The 26790-nt window shown below is 47.6% G+C and overlaps 1 protein-coding gene across 21 annotated transcripts in view; it reads left to right on the top strand.

Annotated features, from left to right (window-relative positions):
- The window catches only part of ARID1B (AT-rich interaction domain 1B), a 449775-nt gene that overhangs the window by 140234 nt on the left and 282751 nt on the right, over window positions 1-26790 (top strand). For 20 of the 21 annotated variants that reach the window (XM_051855227.2, XM_051855222.2, XM_051855221.2 and 17 more), the window contains one exon: window positions 25626-25736. The exons of the other annotated variant lie outside the window; for it this stretch is intronic. In XM_051855227.2, the coding sequence (XP_051711187.2) occupies window positions 25626-25736 (111 nt within the window). The remainder of the gene's footprint in view (window positions 1-25625; window positions 25737-26790) is intronic. 21 annotated transcript variants of the gene reach the window in all.

Raw genomic sequence — 26790 nt, 5'->3', positions numbered from 1 at the left:
GATTATTTTGTTCTGGGCCAAGTGCTCAGTGGTTAAGCCCTGAGAGGTCAGTTACGATGTGCTTGTCTGTGTTGGAGTACCTGAGTTCACATTCCAGCTCCAGCTCCCGACTCCAGCTTCCTGTGGTACAAACTCTGGGAGGCAGTGGTGATCTCAAGTGATTAGGTTCCTGCCACCCTTGCAGGAGACCGACCTAGCTTGAGTTTCAGGCTCCCAGCTTCAGCCTACCTCGGCTCATTTGGGAAGTTAACTAGTTGATTGGAACTTTCTGTCTACCTGTCTTGTCTCTCAAGTACATAATAATTACAAATATAAACAGATCTTTCAGATAAATAATTAAAATCTAAAAAGTAAAGCTACTTTGTTCTTATATGTACAATAGAGTTCTCTTTAAATACACTTGAATGTTGGAACTTTTCTTTCTTTTTTTTTTTTTTAAGATTTCTTTCTTTATTTGACAGAGAGAGGGAGAGACAGATCTTCCATCTGCTGGTTCACTCCCAGATGGCTGCAAAGACTGGGGCTGCGCCAGTCCAAAGCCGGGAGCTTCTTCCAGGTCTCCCATGTGGATAGCAGAGCTCCAAGCACTTAGGCGATTTTTCACTGCTTTTCCTATGTCATTCGCAGGGAGCTGGATTGGAAGCGGAGCAGCTGGGATTCGAACTGGTGCCCATATGGGATGTGGGCATTGTAGGCAGCAGCTTTACCCACTACACCACAACTGTGGCCCTCCAATGTTGGGACTCTTTAAACAAGTTGTTTATTTATTTATTTGAACAGTAGATACACAGAGCACACACAGATCATCCCCATCTACTGGTTCACTTCCCAAATGCCTGCAACAGCCAGAACCAAACTGATTCAGGGCCAAAGCCAGGAGCAAGGAACACAATCCAGGTCATCTAGTATGTGGCAGCTAGTGAGCTAACTATTTGAGCTATCACTGAGGCCTCCCAGGGTATACATTAGTAGGGAGCTGGAGTCAGGAGTGGAACTGGGAATCCAACTCAGGCACTCCACGTGGGGACACTGCATCTTCGTAGCAGGCCGTGTGCCTGCCTCAGTGTTGGGACTCTGGAAAGCAGGGTGGGATGTGGCACAGAGATCTGTCGGAACAGTTTCTTCCATGGAGATGGATAATCCAGCATTCCTACCTCATATTCTATAAGCTTGATAATATTTATTTATCACTGTGACTACAAATTGGAATCTTGCCAGTGCATATAAGTTGTCAATTTCCTTAATTTTTCTAAAATAAAAAGATCATACATATATGAACGTTGTACATAAACTGAGTTAACTGTACAGAAGATTCCAAACATTAGTGTAATGGAAAGGAGGTGGGAAGGGCCCAAAGGCTGTTTATGTTAACATTGTATGTTTTTTCCTGTGTGTGTTGGTCCTTACATGTGTGGGGACCCTGGGCTCCTTAGGTACGAGGGTACTGTTACATAGACATCTGGAAGCTTCAGTGGGCTTTGAATCTGTGAGATTAACTATACAACCATAATTCCAGAAAGTGAAAACGGAGAACATTTTAAGAGACCTGCTCTCTAAGAGTTGTTTACATGGAGAGGTAAGCCACTCAAAAGTATGGAAGTGTACTAAGTTTGTAAATAAATACAAACCCGCAGTGAGAACCAGTAAGGATGCTATTAAGACGTTCTTTTCTTTTGCCTTATTTGCATTTCCTAAGTTATCTACAATAAACTTGCCATGTGTATAGCGTCTTGAAATGTGTGAAGAGTGTTGTGCTACACCTGCCACCAGTTCCAACAGTATAGCAGGCTAGAGTCTACCAGTATCTCTTGTTGATGGAACCACCTACAATGGCGGCTTAGTTCACCAAGCTCACAGAACAGGCCAGCTGATCCTCTCTTGTTTCTGCTGGGGAAGGAGCAGGGAGTGCCCTGCTGTGGCTTTAAATTCATGAGCTCTAGCTTCAGAGAGCCCTTGCCCTGCGATTCTGCATGTCCCTAAGGCTGGCTCCTTCCAACCCCGACAGCCTGCTCACCGGACCTCGCTTGCAGCCAGCGCTGCTGCCGGAGCAAGTGCAAGCAACGTGAGCTGGCAGAACAGCCAGTCCGCGCCTGTGCACTGCCCGTGCTCAGCTGCCGCGTCCCTGCCGCCGGGAGGCGCCTGGCGTGCCTGGATCCCTTCCCCTCCCCCCTGCCAGTCTTCCTTTCCCTCCTTCCATCGACAGTCATGCGTTCTGTCATCTCTCTAATTACCAGCCACCCCGAAAACCAAAAACATCTTTCTTGACCAAAACCTCAAGCCGGTTTCTCTTCCCTTGCACTTCCCAGTCACTGTTCCCCTTGAGCGAGCTCCATCAGACTTGCATTCCAACCCCTTTCACACGGCTCCTTCCGTCTGCTTTCTTCTTGCTTTGACAGACACAACCATGTTATGTACTTCGTCCAGCATGATGTTGTGAGTGTGTACATATCTCTCATGCAATGGCTTAATCCAGCGAGCGGACATGCACGTTCCCGCGCAGGTACCCTGCCGTGGCGACAGCACTTTGCATGGACAGGATTTCCTGTCTGTGGTGGGATAGGCCTGAAGTTGTGCTTCCCACCTGCCTGAGCGCTGTGCTCTGCTGTGGGAGCTCGGCCTGTGTGGATTCCACTGGAGTGAGACCCTGTGGACTGAGCGCTGCCCCTGCAAGTGCTCGCCGGTCGTTCCGGCCAGAGGGCAGCTGTCACGGGCCCTCCCGGCTCCGCCCGTCAGGTGTGTGTGGTGCGGCCAATGGGGCCGCCTTCCTTCCGCCCCTTCCTAGCGTGGTTCCTTAGCCACCGCCTCTCCTGGCTTTCTTTCTGTCTTCTTGCCCACTGCTTGCTCTCCTTTCTGGTTTTGTTTGGTTGTTTGCTAAAAAACGACAACTCTGATCTACAAATGTTGGTGTTTGGTCCAGGCTTAGAGTTGGAAGCTGTTTTCTTCAGTCTGCACAGCTTGCCTGTGTGCGCTCATTCATCTCATGGCTCTGAATATCTCGGGGCTTATGGCCTTCAAAACTTTCCACACCTTCCGACTGCTCTTTGCCTCGTGTGTCTGCTTGCCAGTGCTGAGCCTGACAGGTACCGAAGCCCAGGATACAAAACAAGGCCAGGCACGCGCCACCTCCCCTTTCCTCCCCAGGGCTGCTCTGTGTTTGCCCCATCCCAAGAAAGGGTAACCCAGCCTAACCCGAGACTCTGAATTACTCCTTCCACCTGCAGAATGGGTTCAGCCTGACACCGCGGAGCCCCCGGTTCTCCTGCTGCGTCTTAGGCGGGCCTTCCTGGTCTCTTACTTGAGCTGCTGCCTGCAGGCCTTCCCCACCTCGCCGTCCCCTGTCCCTGCACTCTAGCACACAGATCCCTGCGGTGTGGTGGTTTGGTTTTGATCACAACTCCCCCATGAGAAAACAGGCTTTGTGAGCGCAAAGAGATGGTTTTGTCATTGTTGTATCCCTAGTGCCCTGGTACAGACTGGAAACACTGTCAGCTTGTCCAAGACTGTTGCTGATTTAATCATTCAAAGCCTTCCGTTTCTTGGAATGTCGGAAGCAGACTTCACAGTGCTGGAGGAGAAAGCAGGCACCGCTGGGCGCTGAGGTTTTGCTGTTTCTCTTGGTAGTGCCAGCGCGGCTTTGTTGAACCGTTTTAGGGCTGGCGCTGTGTGCGGTGGTCTACGCCTGTATGTGAGCAAACGCCTCTGCTCCCAGGGAACGCCCCACGCGGATGGCTGAGCCCAGGCCCAGGCACACTCGAAAGCCGTGTATTTTACCACCTTCCTCTCCAGAAGCCTTTCACCTGCCTGCGTTTTAGCATGTTTTCCAGTGGTCCTTGTTTTGCTGTGTTTTCTGTTAGTGAGGATTCCATGTTGCTGTTCCCAAAATGTTAGTGAGCTCACGGAATTTGCATGGTCCTGGATCATCCATGTGGTCTGTGTTTGGGTCCTGGATCAGATCTGAGTGTGTAGGAAGAAAAGCACGCTTGGGCATTGGTGAGGTTTAGATTTGTGTGCGTGTGGAGGCTCCACAGTGCCCCAGTCCTTAATGCTTCCCCTGTGTGCTTTCCGTTTGCGTCTCTTTTCTGCTGCTCCTTCTCAGGGCCGGTGGGCGGCCGTGCAGGAGGGAGGTTGGCTCTGCCGTGGAGTATGGGGCCCCCGATGGGGACGTGCTCGTCCATCCCAAACCTCTCACTCAGCATCCTGGCCTTGCCCTCTGTAGAGAGGCTTTTCTGAAGGGCTTCCCAGGAGCGCCCTGTGAAGACGCTGCTTCCATGTTAGGGTGTTTCTGCATCCCAGGCCACTTGCTCAGACTGCACGACCTGAGGTGTACAGTTTTGTACACTAGGGAAGCCCTCCTTGGATGCCCTGAGTTTTTAATGTTTTTGCTTGGTTTTGTTTTAAAGCTTTCACTTGCCTCGCATGTCATCATTTTGGAGTCAGGACGTGTCCTGTGCAGCTTTGTTTCCTGGTTCCCTGTCCCCCTTGGCAAGCGCACATTTCTCACGGATTTTGATTCCACTGCTCCCTCGCTAGTGCCCGAAGGGAGCTCCTGGCCCCAGCAGGCTGCCTGGCAGTTCCCCTTCCATGGACAGCGGTCCAGCCCCATGTATGTCGCTTGCCTTGTAGGACCGGGACAGTTGGCAGCCTTGTGGGACTCCTCTCTCATTCCATGGTTCTGAGTGTCACTTTTGCCTTCATAGCCAGCAAAGGCTGTCTTTCGTCAGAGGAGAGCTGTAGGAAGCAGCTCCGTATGAGTAGTTCACAATTTGTTTAGACAGGCTGTATCAAGATGGATTTTTCTTTTTAAAGAAAGAGGGCAGTGTTGTGGCATGGCTGGTTGAACTGCTGCCTATAGTGCCGGCATCTCCTATGGGCGCTGGTTCATGTCCCAGCTGCTCCACTTCCAGTCTAGCTCCATGCTGATACACCTGGGAAAGCAGTGGTTGATGGTCCAAGTACTTGGGCTCCTGTACCCATGTAGGAGACCTGGATGCAGTTCCAGGCTCTAGTTTTGGCCTGGCCCAGCCCTGGTCATTGCCGCGATTTGCGGAGTAAACAAGGATGGAAGTGCTCTCTCTGTATCCCCCGCCCCCCATTAACTCTGCTTTTCAGGTAAACATTGTAAAATCTCTCTCTCTCTCTCTCTCTTTTTTTTTTTTTTTTTTTTTTTTTTTGGACAGGCAGAGTGGACAGTGTGCTGGCACCGCAGGCGGAGGATTAGCCTAATGAGCCGCGGTGCTAGCCTAGCATTGTAAAATCTTAAAACATAATCTAGGGCCAGCACTGTGGCTCAATAAGCTAATCCTCCACCTTGCAGCGCCGGCACACCGGGTTCTAGTCCCGGTCAGGGCGCCGGAGTCTGTCCTGGTTGCCCCTCTTCCAGGCCAGCTCTCTGCTGTGGCCCGGGAGTGCAGTGGAGGATGGCCCAAGTGCTTGGGCCCTGCACCCCATGGGAGACCAGGAAAAGCACCTGGCTTCTGGTTTGGATCAGCACGGTGCGCCGGCCACAGCGCGCTGGCCGCAGCGGCCATTGGAGGGTGAACCAACGGCAAAGGAAGACCTTTCTCTCTCTCACTGTCTACTCTGCCTGTCAAAAAACAATAATCTAAAGCAAAGGTAAAATTTCAAATTTTGCTAAAGGTATAGTTTTTCTTTTTCTCTTTTTAATATTTATTTTATTTGAAAGGCAGAGTGACAGAGAGAGAGAGAGATTGATCGATGTCTGCTGGTTTGCTCCCACAATGTCTCCTAATGGCTGTGGCTGGGCCTGAGCCAGGAACCTGGGACTCCATCCATGTCTCCCTTGTTGGTGGCAGGGGTCCAAGTACTTGGGCTGTCTTCTGCAGCCTTCCCAGGCACATTAGTAGGGAGCTGGATCAGAAGCTGAGGAGCTGGGATTCAAATCACACTCTGATGTAGCCAAGTCACAACGCTGATCCCAGTATTGTTTTTCTTTAAGACAACAGAATTGTCTGGGATTATGAAGAAATATGAGTATCATGAATGATACCTCTGAAGGCGTAGTGTCTTTCTTTTATTAAACTCAAGACTATCGTGGAAGACAACTGCTAGTAAAAGCAGAGGGTAAACCTCTCCACAAGCCCTCCGTGCCTGGCACTGTCTCATGCTGCTCGTGATTCTCCTGAGTCCAATGGCTGTCCTGGTGCTGGGTGACCCAGAGGGCCCCCAGCGGAGTGGGAGGCCAGCAGTGCTGTGTGCTGGGTGCTATGGGAGAGGCATGATTCAAGCTCACCCTGGTGCTGTGTGGCACAGCAAGCATCTGGGTGGCCGTGTCCCTGGGGAGGTCTTGCAGAGTGAGTGAGAGATGGCTGGTGAGGAAGGAAGATGGCCTGGGTCGGACGGGCTCTTTGTTGGTGACAAGAGAGGGGACGCCCATCCCTGGGTCACTCTGAACTCTGTGGCTCATTGATAGAGTGAATTATGCTGAGAATTGATGAACTGTGTTGCTTTTTCTTCAGAAGTTAAAAATGAAATAAAAAGTCACTATTCAATTATTTTTTAAAACAAAGTAGCACTAGCTTAGCAGTTCACTTCTAATTAGCAGGTCACTTGATGGTTGAACCAAATAGATGTGAGAGTCTCCTTAGATATGAGAAGGCAGGAGGCACACATATGTAAATTACGTCTTCTACAGTTCCACTGTCTGTAGACATCTTCCTGGTCTGCAGTTTTCAGATGGGTATGTCATGAACTGAAAGTGTGGGAAATTAACATAAAAGATCCCATCTCAATCATCCGAATAAGTCAGGTCTTTAGAAGGAGTTTAACTTAGGCCGGCGCCGCGGCTCACTAGGCTAATCCTCCACCTAGCGGCGCCGGCACACCGGGTTCTAGTCCCGGTCGGGGCGCCGGATTCTGTCCCGGTTGCCCCTCTTCCAGGCCAGCCCTCTGCTGTGGCCAGGGAGTGCAGTGGAGGATGGCCCAGGTGCTTGGGCCCTGCACTCCATGGGAGACCAGGAAAAGCACCTGGCTCCTGGCTCCTGCCATCGGATCAGCGCGGTGCACCGGCCGCAGCGCGCCGGCCGCGGCGGCCATTGGAGGGTGAACCAACGGCAAAGGAAGACCTTTCTCTCTGTCTCTCTCTCTCACTGTCCACTCTGCCTGTCAAAAAAAAAAAAAAAAAAAAAAAAAGAAGGAGTTTAACTTAGAAAAAAAATACTACTGTAAAAGCTAAAAATGTAGTGGAATATGTTTGAGTTAAAACTTGCAAGGACATGCCACTCAGAGTCACTGAAGGAGCGCTGAAGTCATCCTGGGGTAAGCGGCTCTTTATGCTTACTGTTTAATTATTATTCTAATCTATGCTTTTTATTATTTATATGACAAAGTGCACTCTTCCTCCTTTTGCAGCTCTTGTGGAAAATCAGCCTTCAGAGCAAGCCCCTTCTAAGTTGCCAAGGGCCCATTCCATTTGTTGTAACATTTGTTGGATGTCGGCACAGCAGGGCGTCAGGGGAGCTGAGGAGCACCAGTGGCCGGTGTAGCCCGGGTGCTGTCCGAGTCCCGACTCCCCGATTCTTCTCGGGCGCACTGTCTGCAGCTGTCAGGCTTTGACCACGTCGGGGGGATTTCTGAGAGCACAGGAGGGAAGGCATGTCAGTTCCTTTGAGGCCGAATCAAGAGCACCCCTAAGCTGGCCTCTGCCTGCTGGTTTGGGAGCCTGGCCTGCCTGTACCAGCTCAGTGGAAGGCAGTGGTCAGGAGGCTCAGGAGGAGAAAGCGGACACTTCTCTCTGTCGACAAGATGGTGTGAGCACACAATTTGAATTTAGATAGAATTTCCTTCCTTAACAGTTTGTATGGGACGGTCAGGGGTGTGTGTGTGTGTGTGTGTGTGTGTGTGTGGAGGTGTATATTTTAGTTGTTGTTCCTGAAAACTTCTTAAATAAGAAAATAGGAGAAAAAAGCTATTAAAGAATGAAAAGAAACAGTATTTTGAGAATGTAAAAATGCCAGTTGGCATGAATTTTTTTTCTCAATTGCTATTAGTTGCGAGAATGATGGCACTTCCAAAAGTTCATGGGGAACTGGCATTAAAAGATAAGATTATTTTGGTATAAAGAATTTTTGAGTTCTGCGCACATTTCCATGAACTCTTTGCAGTGCCCCTGTGCCTGCCCGGGCCTTGGCTTGCGTCTGTAGCAGTGGACAGGAGCAGATCTTATCCATATCTCCTCCAGCATTAAAGCATTTTTGACTTTTGATGGAAAACAGTAGATACTCTTCATCTGCTTTGAGTATAACTGAGACTCTATTGAATTGCAGTAGAATTTGATGATGCTATTCACTGCTTAACATACTTTTTTTTTTTTTTTTTTTTTTTTTTTTGACAGGCAGGGTGGACAGAGAGAGAGACAGAGAGAAAGGTCTTCCTTTTTGCCGTTGGTTTACCCTCCAATGGCCGCCGCGGCCGGCGCACTGCGGCCGACCCACTGCGCTAATCCGAAGGCAGGAGCCAGGTGCTTCTCCTGGTCTCCCATGGGGTGCAGGGACCAAGCACTTGGGCCATCCTCCACTGCACTCCCGGGCCACAGCAGAGAGCTGGCCTGGAAGAGGGGCAACCGGGACAGAATCCGGCACCCTGACCGGGACTAGAACCCGGTGTGCCGGCGCTGCAAGGTGGAGGATTAGCCTAGTGAGCCGCGGTGCCAGCCTTAACATACTTTTAAAAGCTTTTCTTTCCTGTCTAGTACTAGAATCAAAGGAAAATAAAAACTAGGAAGCGAGGAATTATACAGTAATGACAATATTTTCAAGACTTAATTTACTTTAGAAAGGTGAAGGATGGGGCCCGGCACCATGGCTCACTTGGTTAATCCTCCGCCTGCGGCACCAGCATCCCATATGGGCACCGGATTCTGTCCCGGCTGCTCCTCTTCCAGTCCAGCTCTCTGCTGTGGCCCGGAAGGGTGGTGAAGGATGGCCCAAGTCCTTGGGCACCTGCACCTGCACCTGCATGGAAGACCAGGAAGAAGCACCTGGCTTCTGGCTTCGCATCAGCGCAGCTCTGGCCATAGCGGCCATTTGGGGAGTGAACCAACGGAAGGAATATCTTTCTTTCTCTCTTTCTCACTGTCTAACTCTGTCAAATAAGTAAATAAATAAATAAGAAAGAAAGAAAGATGGAGGAAGCAGCCTACGAGCCCAGCCTGGTCTGGAGCGTGCAGAGGCCTCTCCTGGTTGGGGGCATTGGCCTACCCATGTGCAGAACTGTGCTGTCAGCCCAGTGTGGCTCCTGTCTGTGCCCCTTCAGCTCTCTCAGGCCTGACGGCTGTCTCCTGTCTCCCCAGCACCCGCTGTGCTTCGCCCTGCTGCTGTTAGGGGTGCCTGGGGTGTCCGGTTAGCGAGCACCCTTGAGGCTCGCAGCGTTTATCCGTGCAGCTCTCTTCCTCCTTTGACACATTCTGTCATAAAGGAGATCGGGAGTGATTTTTTTCCTGGAGTCCCCCCTCCCATATTTCAGTTGCTTTTGTTTGCCTTTAAAATGTTCATTTCAACATGTTGAAGTATGAAAAGGATGCAAACAATTTGTACATGTTAAAGTTCTTCCTCCATCAGTTGCTTTGATTTTAAAAATTCTAGAGTAATGAGCTCTATGTATGTTGTTTTAGGAACATTGTCTGCAGATGTCTGCAGCCGTGTTCCTGTTAGAGTCTGCCTTGTGGGCAGTCGGCACTTCTTTTGTCTGCATGGAAGAGAACAGAATGAGCCTCACTTCTCGATTTTTCCCCAAGCTGCTAGTTTTGGGGGCGAGGAATGGGTTCATGTCTCCTTATACTAGCCTTGGTAGGAGAAGGAAGGTTGGGCAGAGGGTAGAGTCAGAGGGGCCGCTGGCTAAGTGAAGAGCTATGTTTGTGTCAAAGACGAGAAGGAGAGAGTGGTAAGTTCTCCTGCTCCCAGACTGATCTCTCGGGGAGCCTGAGAGTCCCCTTTAGACTCCACAGGCAATTTGGGCACACATCCAAGTTGGAGAGCCACTGGTACACATGGGTACTGACCAGTGTGTCCTCTTCTCCTAGCCTGGCACACGGACATGTTCTCATTTTTACTGACAACTCTGGGAGGTCACACAGCGAGACATGGCTGAATGTGGTGGAGCCTGGGTTTGATTCCAGTTCTGTTTCAATCCATATAACTGTTTACAGTGAAGATGCGTCTTGCTCCAGAGATGGGCTTGTGTCAGGCCTGCAGGCTGCTGGTAAGGCCTGTCCATTTGTTAGCACTGGCCTTCCAGGGGTTTACAAACTTTTCTGTGCATCAGGATTACCTGGAAAGCTTGTTAAAAACAGGTTGTTGGACCTACCCCGGAGTTTGTGACTCTTGTAGTTTGGGGCGTGGCCTGATAAGGTTAACTTCTAATCAGGTCCCAGATGCTGCTGCCGCTGCTGCCAGTGCAGGGCCCTTGCTTGGAGGCTGTCTGTGTGAACTGCCCGTGCCTCTGGTGAGGCCCTGCCGCGACTCTGAGTCAGTGTCCTGTCAGCAGTGGCCAAGTGTTCGCATGTCACGCTCGCCTCCGAGCAGTGGCTGTCCTTGGAAGGGCGAGCGGCTCATTGTGACGCAGTGACCCAAACACGTTTACTTTAGTTTTGATGTCATCGAGAGAAACCCTCAAATTTCCCCAAATAGAAATTTAATTGAGTCTTTAAAGTCAAAAATTTTTCCTGTAATCATGGCAACACTTAACTGGAATATGTATATTTTTCAAAACTGTAAGGGAAGTGCTGAGAAAAATCGATTTTCAGATTTTCTGCTGTTCCCTAGAGAAGGGATGTCTGCAGCCTGCTTCCATGGAATCCAGTCAGTAAAGATGATAGCATTTGGAGGCCATGGTCGCGCGCGCGCGCGCGCGCGCGCGTGTGTGTGTGTGTGTGTGTGTGTGATAGTCTGCACTGGAGTGGAGGCAGTTGATTTCAGAGAACAAACGATCCCTTTCAAGTTCTAGGTTACTGTGTGTTGTGCTGGTGGTGAAAGGGTTCCAGCAGAGTCCTTTGGGCTTGTTGCCTTGCAGCACAGTAGCAGGCGGCTGGCTCTCCTTGCTTGTGCGCTTGCTTTCTCCTGGGAGGTCCCCTGCGCCAGCTCTTTCCTCTTCCCAGTTGTTGGGCTCATTCCTTAGGTGTCTCAGGGAAGTCAGAGAGCTGTGAGAAGTGATGCGCTGTGTGGTTTTAGGGCTGAGTTGGCAAGGCAAGCTGGAGGCAGGCTCTCTCCGGCACTTCACCTCCCTCTCTTTGGCGAAAGCAGCCCTGTGCCTGTTTATACAGCATGTGGGTTTCGTAAATTCTGCTCCAGCAGCTTGCTGTCATGCCACGCGCAGCCCCGTGTCATCCCTCTAATTAAAGTGTGTGTGTAATACACGAGGTGTCCCGGGTAGATGACTCTTAGAGTTACTCAGGCAGACTGAGCTTTTAGCTCTGTTTAATTCAGACAATAAAAGTATGGTTTGAAATTCTGTAGTCACTATGTTTGGACTAATTTTTTTTACTAATTTTATGTTTATTTCAGTTATTTATATAATACAGGTCATGATGTCAAATGCAGTATTTATGGCTCATCTTTTTTTAAAAAGATTTATTTATTTATTTGTAAGGCAGAGTTACAGAGAGAGAGATTTTCCAATCTGTGGTTCACTCCCCAAATGACCGTAACAGCAGGAGCTAGGCCAATCCGAAGCCAGGAGCTGGGAGCTTCTCTGGGTCTCCCATGTGTGTGGCAGGGGCCCAAACACTCGAGCCATCTTCTACTGTTTTCCCAGGCACATCAGCAGGGAGCTGGATCGGAAGTGGAGCAGCTGAGACTTGAACTGGCACCCATATGGAATGCTGGCACTGCAGGTGGCGGCTTTACCTGCTGTGCCACAGCGCCAGCCCTGGCTCATCTGTGTTTTAAAACCTGTGAAATTGGCCGGCGCCGCGGCTCACTAGGCTAATCCTCCGCCTAGCGGCGCCGGCACACCGGGTTCTAGTCCCGGTCGGGGCGCCGGATTCTGTCCCGGTTGCCCCTCTTCCAGGCCAGCTCTCTGCTGTGGCCAGGGAGTGCAGTGGAGGATGGCCCAGGTGCTTGGGCCCTGCACCCCATGGGAGACCAGGAAAAGCACCTGGCTCCTGGCTCCTGCCATCGGATCAGCGCGGTGCGCCGGCCGCAGCGCGCCGGCCGCGGCGGCCATTGGAGGGTGAACCAACAGCAAAGGAAGACCTTTCTCTCTGTCTCTCTCTCTCACTGTCCACTCTGCCTGTCAAAAAAAAATAAATAAATAAATAAAAAATAAAAAATAAATAAATAAAAAATAAAACCTGTGAAATTATTTCATTCTCAGGAGACTGACCAGTTGCACAGCTTCTGTGCCTCAGTTTCTTCTTGAGTAAAATGGTGCTTCTATCCCGGGGTCAGTGGAAAGATCCAGAGTCTACTGAATGAGGAAAGCCTCACTGGGAGTCCTGGCAGGTAGCAGTGCTGTGTAACTGTCAGCCGCTGTGAACACCGTCAGAGTCCTAGCAGTGGGACTGACGCTGTGGTTCTCATTCTTAAATGTGTTCTTAAATAACATAAATAATGATATCTGACATTTATTGAACCCTTAAATGGTGCGAGGCCCAATCTCACTGCTTCGAAGCAGTATATCATCATCTCTTCATCATACAACTTTAGGAGGTAGCTTCGTGGGCCGTGGTTGTATGAATGAGGAAAGGCATTCCGATTCTTGTTTAGATCTTAAAAGTTATTATTGTCACATACGCCACTTGCCCCCCATAACAGGCACAAATAGCTGAGCATTTCCTGGGGCCTTGTGACTTTATTAAAGTAAATTATCAGGAATCTTAATTGAGTCCTTCGCTCTTGAATGTCTTCAGCTTTCTCTGGCATTTTAGGCATTTGGGCAATCCCGTGGCTTCTGTTACTCTGGGGCCACTGGACATACAGGAAGAAGTTCTTAGGAAAACTGAAAGAAAAACAGAACAGAAAGCTTTGCCAGGGTCTGAAGTGCTGAGGGGGCTGCCTCCTGGGCCCTCGAGGTTGGCCGAGGGGGTCCGGCTCCAGGACCCTCCCTGGGTCGGCTGAGGGGGCCAGCTGCCTTTGGCGTTGCTTAGCTGTCTCCCCTCTGCACCCCATAGGGCTCATCGCCATGGAGCTGCCATAGCCTCCGCCACACCAGACTCGTGTGCTGAGTGGCATGCTCACTGATGGCCCGTGTTGCAGTGGGGAGCACTCTGTCAGTGGTACTGAGAGTTACCAGTGAGAAAGTCTCGTGAAGGGGTGGCCACTGCTTAGTGGTTAAGATGCTGTTTGAGGTGCCCATGCCCCATATTGGAAGACTTTGCTCCCAGCTCCAGCTTCCTACTAATGCAGACCCTCTAGTAGTTGGTCCCTGCCACCCACATGGGAGACACAGATTGAGTTCCTGGCTCCTGGCCTAGTCCAGCCTGGTCATTTGGGGAGTGAATTAGCAGATGGAAGTCCTCTGTTAGTTGGGCTGTCTCAGATAATTTTTTAAAAATTTTTATTTATTTATTTATATATTTGAAAGAATAATGGGGGCAGGGGAACACACACACACACACACACACACACACACACACACAGATTTTCCATTTGCTGGTTTCCTCCTCACATGGCCACAGTGGCCTACGCTGGGCCACATCTAAGCCTGGAGCCTGGAACTCCATCTGGGTATTCCTTCTCAGGCACATTAGCAGGGCTAGATCAGAAAAAGAGCAGTCGGGACTCAAACCGGTGCTCATATGGTATGCCTCTGTCGCAAGTGGTTGTTTAACCCGTGGCATCACTACACTGCCTCTGCATAAATAAATGTTTGGTTTTTTTTTTTTTTAAAAGATTTTTATTCATTTATTCAAAAGAGTTACAGAGAGAGAGGAGAGGCAGAGAGAGAGAGAGGTCTTCCATTTTTTGGCTCACTCCCCAATTGGCTGCAGCAGCCAGATCTAAAGACAGGAGCCAGGAGCTTCCTCCGGGTCTCCCATGCGGGTGCAGGGGTCCAAGGACTTGGACCATCTTCTACTGCTTTCTCAGGCCATAGCAGTGAGCTGGATTAGAAGTGGAGCAGCTAGGCCGGCGCCGCGGCTCAATAGGCTAATCCTCCACCTAGCGGCGCCGGCACACCGGGTTCTAGTCCCGGTCGGGGCGCCGGATTCTGTCCCAGTTGCCCCTCTTCCAGGCCAGCCCTCTGCTGTGGCCAGGGAGTGCAGTGGAGGATGGCCCAGGTGCTTGGGCCCTGCACCCCATGGGAGACCAGGAAAAGCACCTGGCTCCTGGCTCCTGCCATCGGATCAGCGCGGTGCGCCGGCTGCAGCGCGCCGGCCGCGGCGGCCATTGGAGGGTGAACCAACGGCAAAGGAAGACCTTTCTCTCTGTCTCTCTCTCTCACTGTCCACTCTGCCTGTCAAAAAAAAAAAAAAAGAAGTGGAGCAGCTAAAAGCTGTATGCACCTGTCGCTCCCCCTCTTCGTGGAGGAACGACACAGGACCCTGCGCTGTTCTTTTGTCTGCTCGGCCCTCCCCGGGTTTCCTGCTGGTTCTTCCCGGGTTGGCTGCCGATCCTTCCACCTCCGTGGAAGGGTGGCTCCCCTGCCACTTTCCCCACTTCCACGGGGGAGCGGCACACCGACGGCCGGCTCTCTCGGGGGCTGCTCAGATGTTATCCGGGTGTTCCCTTTAGATGTTCCTGGTGCATGTTGTCTCTCTCCTCCTTTATAGTCCTCTTCCACCAATCCCAACTCTGCTACCCACATGCCGAGTATGCTGCTCTCCTCCAATCAGGAGCAGGATCAGCTCCTGCAGGCCATCACTCAAGCTGGTGAGAAGCAGCTGCGTAGAAGCTGTTTTCTCCTCTCCCAGCGCCATATTGTGGGAGAGCAGATGCATAGAATAAGTCTTAATTCCAGTAACTTAGTCTAGTCCGAGTTGCTCCCCACATGCACCTTAATGTTTATTGCAGCTCAATTCACAATAGCTAAGATCTGGAATTAACCCAAATGCCCATCAACAGTAGACTGGATAAATAAATTATGGGACATGTGCTCTATAGAATACTATACAGCAGTCAAAAACAATGAAATCCAATCATTTGCAACAAAATGGAGGAATCTGGAAAACATCATTCTGAGTGAAATGAGCCATTCCCAAAGGGAAAATATCATATGTTCTCCCTGATCGTTGACAACTAACCAAGCACCAAAAAGGAAACCTGTTGAAGTGAAATGGACACTATGAGAAACAGTGACTTGATCAGCCCTTGTCCTGACTGCCTATGAACAACTTAATACTTTATCCCTTTTAGTATTTTTTTTTTGTTCTACTTAATACTATGGGTTAAACTCTTTAATTAACACACAATTATTCTAAGGTGCTTAAATTTAACTGAAAAGTAATCCCTGTTAAATATAAGAGTGGGAATAAGAGAGGGAGGAGATGTACAATTTCAGACATGCTCAATCGGACTTGCCCCAGTTGGTAGAGTTAGAAACGTGCCAGGGGATTCCAATTCAATCCCATCAAGGTGGCATGTACCAATGCCATCTTACTAGTCCAAGTGATCAATTTCAGTTCACAATTGATCATACTGATAGGTCTAAGAGTCAAAGGAATCACATAAACAAGACTAGTGTCTGCGAATACTCACTGAAAGAATTAAAAAGGAGAGAACAATCCAACATGGGAAGCGGGGTACACAGCAGCCTCATAGAATGGCAGATGTCCTAAATAGCACTCTGGCCTCAGAATCAGCCCTTAAGGCACTCGGATCTGGCTGAAGAGCCCATGAGAGTATTTTAGGCATGGAAAACCAAGACACTGTGGCAAACAAACAAACAAACAAACACACACAACTAAATTAAAGATCTCTGCAAGTGAGATCCCAGTGGAAAGAACGGGAACGGGCCATCAAGGAAGCAGGTACCTTTCTCTGAAGGGAGGAGAGAACTTCTACTTTGACTATGACCTGTCTAAAAATATTGGAGTCAGTGAACTCAAAAGGCTTCCATAGCCTTGGCAACTCATGACAAGAGCCTAGGGTGATTACTGACACCATAAACAAGAGTGTCAGTTTGTTAAGTCAACAACAGGAGTCACTGTGCACTTACTCCTCATGTAGGATCTCTGTCCTTAATGTGTTGTCCAATGTGAATTAATGCTATAACTAGTACTCAAACAGTACTTTACACTTTGTGTTTCTGTGTGGGTACAAACTGTTGAAATCTTTACTTAATATATACTAAATTGATCTTCTGTATATAAAGATAATTGAAAATGAATCTTGATGTGAATGGAATGGGAGAGGGAGCGGGAGATGGGAGGGTTGTGGGTGAGAGGGAAGTTATGGGGGGAAGAAAGCCACTGTAATCCATAAGCTGTGCTATGGAAATTTATATTTGTTAAATAAAAGTTAAAAAAAAATGAACCTCACTAGTGGGGGAAAAAAAAAAGGAAAGTGGAGTAGCTGGGTCCTTAACCAGCACCCATATGGGATGCCGGCGCTTCAGGCCAGAGTGTTAACCCGCTGTGCCACAGCACCAGCCCCAAATAAATGTTTTAGAAGGTAGCTTGTAGTAGCTTGTACAAGCTTGTCATTTTTAAAGAAGCAACATTTTTAAAAGTTTTTTTAAAAAAAATCTAGAGGCTGGCGCCGTGGCTCAATAGGCTAATCCTCGGCCTTGCGGCGCCGGCACACCGGGTTCTAGTCCCGGTCGGGGCGCCGGATTCTGTCCCGGTTGCCCCCTTCCAGGCCAGCTCTCTGCTGTGGCCAGGGAGTGCAGTGGAGGATGGCCCAAGTACTTGGGGCCCTGCACCCCATGGGAGACCAGGAGAAGTACCTGGCTCCTGCCATCGGATCAGCGCGATGCGCTGGCTGCAGCGCGCCAGCCGCGGCGGCCATTGGAGGGTGAACCAACGGCAAAGGAAGACCTTTCTCTCTGTCTCTCTCTCTCACTGTCCACTCTGCCTGTCAAAAAATAAAAAAAAATAAAAAAAAATCTAGAAATAATTCTTCCTGTGAATTGATAGAAATAATATTCCGGATATCTTACCTTTGGACTGATCATTATATATGTGTGTTAGAGGGACTTTGGCTTTAATCTAAGCTTTGACTGGGCCTGTGGAATCACTGGCAGTGTGAAACCATTTGAGCTTTGACCATGCTGCTTTTATCTAAGCTAAAATATTTGTGTAGCTGGGAAAGGTGTCAGTATGGACTTAGAGAAGGGAAATGGTTTACCATTACTGTCAACATTGCTAATGATGCTGTACACAAAAGACACATTGAACCCCTGCTCTGTGAGCGCCCGAGGTCCAGGTACCGAAGCGTGAGGAGTCAGGCAGGTTAGGCGCACCCCGCGTGGCTGGGAGCATAGGAAAGGGAGCTGTCGAGGTCACACAGAGCCAGTGAAGAGGGAACTTGGAATTTGAACTTCAGTTTGTCTCATGCAAAGGGTCAAAGTCTTCAGAAGAAATCTGGGGCTGCACAACTCTTTTGGAGTCTGTGAAACAGGCATCCAGGCCTTTAGGAGAGGGGTCGGATCAGGCTAGGAGGCGCCCTAAGCTGAGATCAGGAGATGAGAGGCAGCAGGCTTCACCTCGGAGATCAGGGATAAAATGAAATTGGTGATGTTATTTTGGTTAAAACTGTGAAGGAAGGATTTTAAGACAGCTAAGTGTTAGGATTAAATAGTGCAGCAAGCATGTTACAAGTGTTAAGAACCTGAAAAGATTAGATGATCTATACTAAATGTATTTTTACAGGAGAATGGGTTGAAGGCAATTAAGAAGTTCTTGTAGTTTTTAAAGTAACTCTTCAGATGAAAACTGGAGTCTGTCTTAGCGCCACTTCTGAAATCCTGAAATAGTCTATCATATCATTTACTGCATTTTCATTGAAATTGAAATTTCCAAACAGCAGTAGACAGGAGTATAGTGAGCCCCTGCACAGTCGCTAACCTCCCACAGCTATGTAGCTGATCCGGTTTCGCCTTCTCTACTTCTCTGCTTCACCCCCTACCTCTGCCCGTATTGTTTTCATGTGAACTCTAGAAATTATATTGCTCATCTGTAAATATTCCAGTATATACCTTTGTAAGATAAAGGGTTTTTTTTTTTTTTTACTAAAAAGAAATGTCATATGGTTATCACATTTAAAATACAGTTTATTCATGTCAAGTATCCAATGTTCAGATTTCCCGTAGCCTCGTAAGTGGAACAGGTGTTTTTGTTCAGCTTACGTTGTAGGGTAGTTAGTATCAGGATCCAAGAGAAGTCTCTTCTTCAGTGCCATCTTTTAATCTCTTCCTTGCTAGGGTTTTCAACCACCTCCTTCTCTTCCTTTCTGCCCTCCCCTTTTTTTCCTCTCTGGCCATTTATTTGTTAATGAAATTGGGTTTAATGTCTTGCAGTTTAACATAGTCCTTGCTCCTTTTTATTCCCCATAAATTGGTAGTTCGATATGTAAATTATGTCTCAAGCTCATAATCAGTTTTTGGAGAATATTGCATCGCTGCTGTGTCCGTTAGGAGGCATGGAATGGCTCATCTCCCCCTTTTGTTGCTGGCATCGTTGCTGCTCTCTCAAATCTTTTTCCTCCTTCTTAGTATCCAGTGCATTTGTGTGGCATTCTTTTCCAGTCATCCTTTGGCGTTGAAAGCAGGAGTAACAAAACAACAGACGGACTTGGAACTCTGTTAGTCGGGCGAGGTAGCTGTGACCATGACCGCGCTTGGACGTGAGCCCTTGTTCTGTTTGATTTTATGTTCTTGTACATTTCTTTTTGTGTTAATTGTGAGTTTGTAGAGTCCACACAGCCACTCCTCTGGCGTGTCCCGTCCTTGCTGGGCTTTGGGCGTGCAAGAGGATGGCTCCCCTTTCTCAGAGATTGAGGGCTGCCGTGTGAGAGACCCACAACACACAGTCAGAGCGCAGCATAGCAGATCCTGAGTGGAGGCAGCTCGAAGGTGGTTTGAGAGCGTGGAGGATCAGCCAGGTGCTTTGCCTACACAGGAGAAGGCACAGCACCCACTGGTGAGCAGCCGAGAGAGCCGCAGGTGGAACAGAGGCTGCACGGGCCTGTGAGCCACTGAGTGGCTGGAGGTGAGCACTGTGTAGGCTCTGGCGGCTGGAGGCGAGGCTGCAGCCAGCTGCAGAGGGTTAGCGGGGCATCCTGTGTCCCGCCACAGACTCTGGACATCTGTAATGGAAGAAGTCTGCCCCAGAGGCACGGGCTGGCCACTGGACCAGGAGGGGGTTGACTGGACTGGTGACCTGGGGTTGGTGGTATGTTAGGCTTGTGGGTGGGACGTGGGGTTCAGTGGTGCCTTAGACGTGTGGGTGCTGATGTGCTGGATGTGTGAGTTGCCAGGAGACAATGGGAGTGGGCTGCTCCCAGAGGCCCGTTGGTAACAAGGCCTTTGACAAGTGCAGGTTCACCCGGGGACAGTTGGGAACATAATTTCTTAATATAATGAATCCAAGGGACTCTCCCTCCAGGTCCACATGTTAATAGTGACCTGAAGATACAGGACTGGGAGTCGTCATCAGGTGGGGTTCAGCGTGGCATCCTTGGGGTAAAGATCTCAGGCTGCCAGTTCCTAAGGGGCAGGCAGAGAGAACTCGAAAGGGCCTGGAGGAAGGCGATGTGGTGGCGGCAGGCTCTTCTTGGTTCCCACCATTCTCTGGTCTTGAGAAACTCCTGAATGATAAGGACTAGAGGGGAGAGCGTCACAGCATTCAGATTTCTGGAAGGGAATTTTTTACTTTAATAGTCCTTATTTATTTATGATGCTAAAAGTGAATGTTCTGGAAGTTACCTCACATAACTTACGAGTATAACTTTTGAAGAGGGAACTTAGAACATGTGAAAGCCCAGGGTTATGTAACAAAAGTTCGAGTGATAGCAGATCCCCGATTATGTCAACTGCCGGAAGCGCCCAGTTGTATCTGGACTGCTGTTCCTGTGGAGCGAGGATGTGCCCACCCCTGGAGACCCTCTGCAGCAGCACAGTGGCTGTTTCATCGTAGGGAAAAGCAAGAGGATGACAGCAGCCATTTCCTGGGCGGTGTTGAGATGAACTGTGCACGGCCCTACAGCCCTGCAACACCTCTCGCAATGTTGGCTGTCTTCTTGCTAAGATTGCCAATAGGGCTCTCTCAGGTGGTGGACTGGGAGGGGAACGTGCCATTCTTTTTATAGGTTTATATTCCCTCCTTTTGCAAAGGATATTTTAAAAATTTTTTAAGCATTTCTTCCTCCTCTTTTTTTAAAACTTTTATTTAGTAAATATAAATTTCCAAAGTACAGTTTATGGATTACAATGGCCTTTTTCCCCCCATAACTTCCCTCCCACCCGCACCCCTCCCATCTCCCGCTCCCTCTCCCTCTCCCCTTCCATTCACATCAAGATTCATTTTCAATTATCTTTATATACAGAAGATCGATTTAGTATATATTAAGTAAGGATATATTAAATTTATTAATGCATAAACAAATCCCAGAGGGAGACCAATTACACACTACATTGCTTCAGCATAGGGCTGACTTCCCTGCACTCTGGTCAGCACTCCTCTGGGGTGCGGCCTGCCCTGCTCCACCCAGCAAGTCTTCCTCTTCCTTTAGTGCTGGGAACTGAAGGTAGGAATCTCCACAGCAGGGAGGGAGAAGGAGCGAGAAGTTACTCTGACCTGGGAAATTCAGGATTTGCAGACTTCTCAGTCCTTGCCCCGCACTCCAGGTCTTTGCAGTGAAGGGGGCATCTGCACTCTTCCAGGCACAGCATGCTTTTTTTTTAAAGATTTTATTTATGGCCTGCGCCGCGGCTCACTAGGCTAATCCTCCGCCTTGCGGCCCCGGCACACCAGGTTCTAGTCCCAGTCGGGGCGCCCGATTCTGTCCTGGTTGCCCTCTTCCAGGCCAGCTCTCTGCTGTGGCCCGGGAGGGCAGTGGAGGATGGCCCAAGTCCTTGGGCCCTGCACCCCATGGGAGACCAGGAAAAGCACCTGGCTCCTGCCATCAGATCAGCGCGGTGCGCCGGCCACAGCAGCCATTGGAGAGTGAACCAACGGCAAAGGAAGACCTTTTTCTCTGTCTCTCTCTCTCACTGTCCACTCTACCTGTCAAAAAAAAAAAGATTTTATTTATTTTCTTGAAAGTCAGAATACAGAGAGGTAGAGGCAGATAAAGAGGGAGAGACTGCAAAGTCTTCCATCCACTCTTTCACTCACCAGATGGCTGCAATGGCCAGAGCTGAGCAGATCTGGAGCCAGGAGCTTCTTCCAGTCTCCCCTGCTGGTGAAGGGACTCAAGGACTTGGGCCACTTTCCACTGCCTTCCCAGACCACAGCAGAGAGCTGGATCAGAAGTGGAGCAGCTGGGACTTGAACTGGCACCCATATGGGATGCTGGCACTGCAGGCGGCAGCTTCATCCCTACGCCACAGCACCGCCCCACATCATACTTTTTTAAATAGCAGGAGAGTCATCACGTGTTCCACTTCCAGAGCCAGCGTGGCTCCCTGCTGCTTCTCTTTCTCATCTGAAGCTCTGTTGAACTGCTGGGATGGCTGTGTTTCTGCAAGCTTTTAGACCCTCCTCCACTGCCTCCTGTCCGTCAAAGGCCGAGGCGTCCCTTCATCCCTCTTGGGTTTGTATTCCTTATGTTCTTGAATTCTGAATTTTCTTTTCCTTTTTCTGTAACTGTCTACCCCCTCCTCCCCAGCTGTGGCTCTGTTAACTTTGTGTAGTGCACACAAACATCTAGAGTAAGTCTTGTTCTGTTTACAGTGATGGACTGCGTATAAAACGACACTCTTGTTAAGAGCGCTGTCAGTATCCGCATTGTGAATGTGCCAGCTCTGGGGCGGAAATTCCACATGGAAAACCTTACGCTACTGAAATATCTCGCATGAAGCAGCGTGCACAAGGATATTTACTCTAATGTTGTATGAAGTAGGGAAAGCAGGGTGATAACCTAAAAGCGCATCAGCAAGGAATGGTTTAGGTTAAGTTACAACAGGATACAATAAAGCAATTAAAAAAGATAATTAAAGATGAATCTTAATGAAGAATGGGATGGGAGAGGGGGTAGGATGTGGGACAGTTTGGGGGTGAGAGGGGCCGGGTATGGGGGGAAGAACCTCTATAATCCTGAAGTTGTACCTATGAAATGTATATTTATTAAATAAAAGCTTTCTATAAAAAAGATAAAAAGTAGGTATTTAGTTGCAAATGTAGAATGAGCCCTACAATTCCTGTGTATTTTTATGTCTTCTAAACTGTGCTATTTACAGAAAATGTACTCCATTTTTGTATAAAGGAAAAAAGTTTTAAAATTCACATTTATACTTGGTAACACATTGAAAACTTATGGGACCATAAATAAAAACTTGTTGGCAGCAGTCACCTATGTGGAGGGGCTCCTGGCAAGAAGGCAATCTGTCTTTTCGTTGTTGATTTCTGTCTTTTGAATTTATACCATAGGAATCATCTCCCTTTTTAATTTTTTTATTGTGTTATTAACAATTTTAGTTATTCTGTGATTTCTTTAAATACATATGTTGTAATTGGTCTTTAATTCATTTCCTAGTGGGAGAGAACAGAAGGCTCTGTCTATGCTAGACTCTTGTGGTAGTTTTTGTCCTGCCCTTTCGTAGTCTCCAGGGGACACTAGTGTCCCTGCCCCGTGCCTTCCCATCACGATTCCTACATGAGATGTTGAAGTCTGCACCAGAGGGAGGAGAGCGCAGCAGGCGTTCAGTTACTACATTTGTTAGAAGAAACACCTGAGTGAACCACCCCGACTCAGAACCCTTCGTACCCCTCGCTGTGTGACAGCCGGCTCTCCTTTTACCTTTGACTCATAGCGTAAAGAGGGTGAAGACCAGAGCCCATCAAGGGTTTAATGTTCACCTGTGAGATGTAGAACAACAGCACCAATAAAGAACTCACGTTCCTGAACACTGCAATGTTATTACAGAATGGGATTCTCTCTAGAGTCAGGACTTCGTATATTATGGCAGATAAATATAATTATATGTGCACTAGTTTACACAGTAGCGTGTACTAATCTAAACTTATAAATAACCAGCCAAAGATGGCAGCGATACTTGAAAATATAAAGTTGTGCTGATCTGCTGTGTGTAAAATGTGATGCTAAACATACTCTTTATTTCCTGATGCTGACATTTTCCTCTTTACTATTAAAATACTTGTTCATGCTTGTATTTATACTTCTTAAAATAAGTACATAACAAAAAATAAAGACGGTTTTCAAGGTGAAAGAGTGTGTGTGGTGTGGTATCTGACACATCTTTGTTAAAGCAGCCACCGTGGACCGCACAGTCCCACTGTAAGATTGTTAGAGCGTACACTTTGCTGAGAGCTTGTTGCAGGTTCGGACGCGGTGCCTTCCTGAGTGTTCTTTCAGGGGCATTAGTCCTGAGGCCCAGACGGACACTGAGGCCGAGCGAGATCCCTTCTCAGAGCTCCTCACTAAATGTGTTTGCAATTGTAGTTAATAATTGAAAACCTCTTATGGTTAGGAATAGTAGTCGTGATTTTGATAGCCTTAGAAAGTGAAATGTAAAGTTGTAACAAGTTTCCCTAGTAGTCTTCATAGTCGGTTAGCTCAGTGCCACTTATTTTAGTGGGAATTGTGTCTCAACTGAAATGTGCGTTTACCATAATTGCAGAGGTCTTTCCCAGCTCCTTTAAAAGGCCACTTGTTTAGCTTTGACGAGAAAATGCAGGGAGTGTGGAAGCCTAGCAGTAAGTGTGGGCTATGCCAGCCTGTTCTGTTTCCTAACTGCTGGTTCCCGTCAGTGATATGTGGGCACTGCCTGTGGAGCGTGTGTGTGTGTGTGTGTGTGTGTGCACACGTGTGTGCGAAGGAGGCTGGGCCTGCTCATTTGTTTGTCCATTGTGAGGCTATTCTGTACCTTTGTGTGTTTTTGTAACAGAGTGGAGGCCCCTGAATGGAGGCCTGTGCCCCACTTGATTTGCAATCTTTGCTGTTAATCTAAAGAAGCCAGCAGGGCCCCCAGCAGGAAGTCCCTGTGATGATGTGCTGAGTGGAAACCTGCAGGCTGGAAGAAATGTGGTTTTGGTGGGGGCTTGGGGCGGGGGCGGGGGGCGTGAGAGCGCCATCATCTTCCAGCCTTTCCTTTTGTCCCCGTGCCGGCCACCAGCTTGAAGAGCTTCTCCCTGCCCTGGGATTGCGCGTGCTCACTCTTCCCTCACCAGGCACAGACCTGGCCAGCTAGCATTGGATTGTCTTAAACAAGCATTTACTGAGTGTGTATTGAACACCACCAGTGAGGTTAAGTGACAGTGGAGACTTGCCTGGGCGGTCGGTGGCGCACTCCTTTATTTCAGGGCCTGCTACAGGCAGGGTCCACCAGTGCTCAAAGCCCTTAAATCTGCTTTGATCAGCCTTTGTACTTTGTGGTACCAGCTATTGGTCAAGTCTCTTGGCTAAGAAACCTTGTCATTTTAATTGTACACTGTGTGAGAAAGGTGGAGCTGTAGAAGCTTTTTATTGGGTTCAACTAATATTAATTTCTTAAATGATATTTTAGAGATTTAAAGGAGAAATGGAATTTTAGTGTAATGTTTCCTTAGAGCCAACATGTATTTGCACTGAGAGAGGGGGAAAAAGAGAGAATTCTATTTTAAAGCAATACTTTTTTTTTTTTCAGTTGGAAACTGGTTTTTCAACTTCCAGTGCCAGCTGAGATGTACTGTGATAAGTAGTTAGCATTCTGTCCTGTGAATGATGGCTGAGGGTTTAGTAGCAGAGCAAGCACGGTGAAGCAGCCAGGAATATGGTGTGCAGTAATGCAGGGAGGAGTGGTATTGGATTATGTAATATCATTTCAACACAGGACTGAAACCTGCCTCTCTCTCCTGAAAACATGTTCTGTGAGATGCCAGGAAAGGCCAGTCAGTGGCACGATTCTCCTCCCTCAGCAGGGTTTTGGGTCTGTTTTGTTCCCACTGTTGTTTTCTTTATTGTGTTCCCTGAAAACTGTGCTGCATGAGCATATGGAGCGCTGTACATGAGTGTTTATTGCTTTTGTAGAAACCCCAGGACACTGTGAGTTTAATAACAATTTATGCTGTTTTGTGAGCAATTGACAGTACATATTAAGATCAAGTTGATAATAAAGTTTTCATTAATGGCTTAAATTTTTTGAGGTAATATTAAAGGCAATTAGATCAAAGTCAAAAGTAAAGAGTACAACTGATACCACAAGGAAGAAAATGAGCTTTTGGTTTGTTCTGGTGGAGGTGGCCTGTTTGCCACTGACCTCTCGTCTCTCTCTCCGTGATTAGACATCTTGCAGAATTCAGATTGAATGCCTCGTCTGTATAATCTCAAGAAATAAGTTTGTTCATCTCATATGTAAATATGTTTATATGTATCTGTATTTCTGCTGTTGGTGATTAACTTGTATGTGTGTGTTGGATTAAGTGTTAAAGAAATGGCCATAACATATTTATATGTCTGCTAAAATGTGACATTAATCAATATTTTGTAATAAGCCTTTGCTTCACTTTGGTTCCTAAAGAAGCTTAAAACTCATTGAGATACTTAGGAAGTGCTCTGCATTTTGTATTTGTTTAGGACATGTCTCAGGAAGGCTATGGAACCAGGTCTCAACCTGCTCTGGCCCCTGGAAAACCTAACCACGAAGACTTGAATCTAATACAACAAGAAAGACCATCAAGCTTACCAGTAAGACATTAATATGCTAATTTGGAAATGTAAAGAGTTAAACATTTTAAAAAAGAGCTGTTGTTTTTGTTCTGTTTTATATTACAACACTGGAGAGAAGTTTCTAGATTTCAGATCTGTGTGGGTGTGGTTTTTTTTTTTTTTTTTTTTGGAAAGACTTAGAGCTTAATTCCTAGGGGCTTTGTAGTCCTAGGTGAGTCTGTTTGGTGCAGAGTCTGGACGCCAGTTGGAAGGTTTTATTTGGTTGGTTGTGTGCAGACAGGTACTACTGTTGTACAAGTGAGCTTTCTTTAGCTTGGTGCCTTTTGGTGAGGATACAGAACAGGTGTCCATACAAGGGTTGAAACCTAAAGAAATTCTCACTTTGCTGAGGATATAAATGATGAGGTAAACATCTGATAGTAGTTTGAATTTCTTGTGCAACTTTATATGTATGTAATGGAAAATCACCCAAAAGAAAGTATTTTAAAATTTGATAAAGCAGCTTGTAACGTATTTCTATTAATGCCTAGTGTATGGTATTGAGTATGTTGATAAGGGTTGTGGCTATAGTGTGAAGCATCAATGTTGGTGCCATGCATAATTTATCTATACTTAATACAGGTAAATTTTTTAAGAGGAATCTAATTTAACTGAAATTGGTTTTATTAATTAAAAGAGTAGGTGTGCTTAAGTAAATATTTTTATATTTACTTTCTTGTTAAAAAGTTTCCTTTTGAAGAATTATTGTTCTTGCTAAATCACTATTAGGAAGGTTTAAGGTGGGAGTTCAGGATAGCCATAATGTTAACTTGAATTTCAACTATGTTTGCGTTGAATAAGATTTATGGCATTATTGTAATGTAAACATGTGAGAATGAGCATTTGTAGTGGATGTTACACGTGACATTTGGCTTGAGAAGAAGGTAAGTGATGGCCACAGGATGTCCACTATCTTTCAATCTGATGTATGTTTTTGAAGCTCTAAATCTTACAGCTTTTATTTCTATGGTAGGAGTGGGTTTTATCTATTACTTTTGTGAAGTTGTGTTGGAGTATTTATTGTCCAGTTATT

Source organism: Oryctolagus cuniculus, chromosome 5, assembly GCF_964237555.1.
Source record: "Oryctolagus cuniculus chromosome 5, mOryCun1.1, whole genome shotgun sequence".
Taxonomy (NCBI): domain Eukaryota; kingdom Metazoa; phylum Chordata; class Mammalia; order Lagomorpha; family Leporidae; genus Oryctolagus; species Oryctolagus cuniculus.
This window is presented reverse-complemented; position numbering and strand designations above follow the sequence as displayed.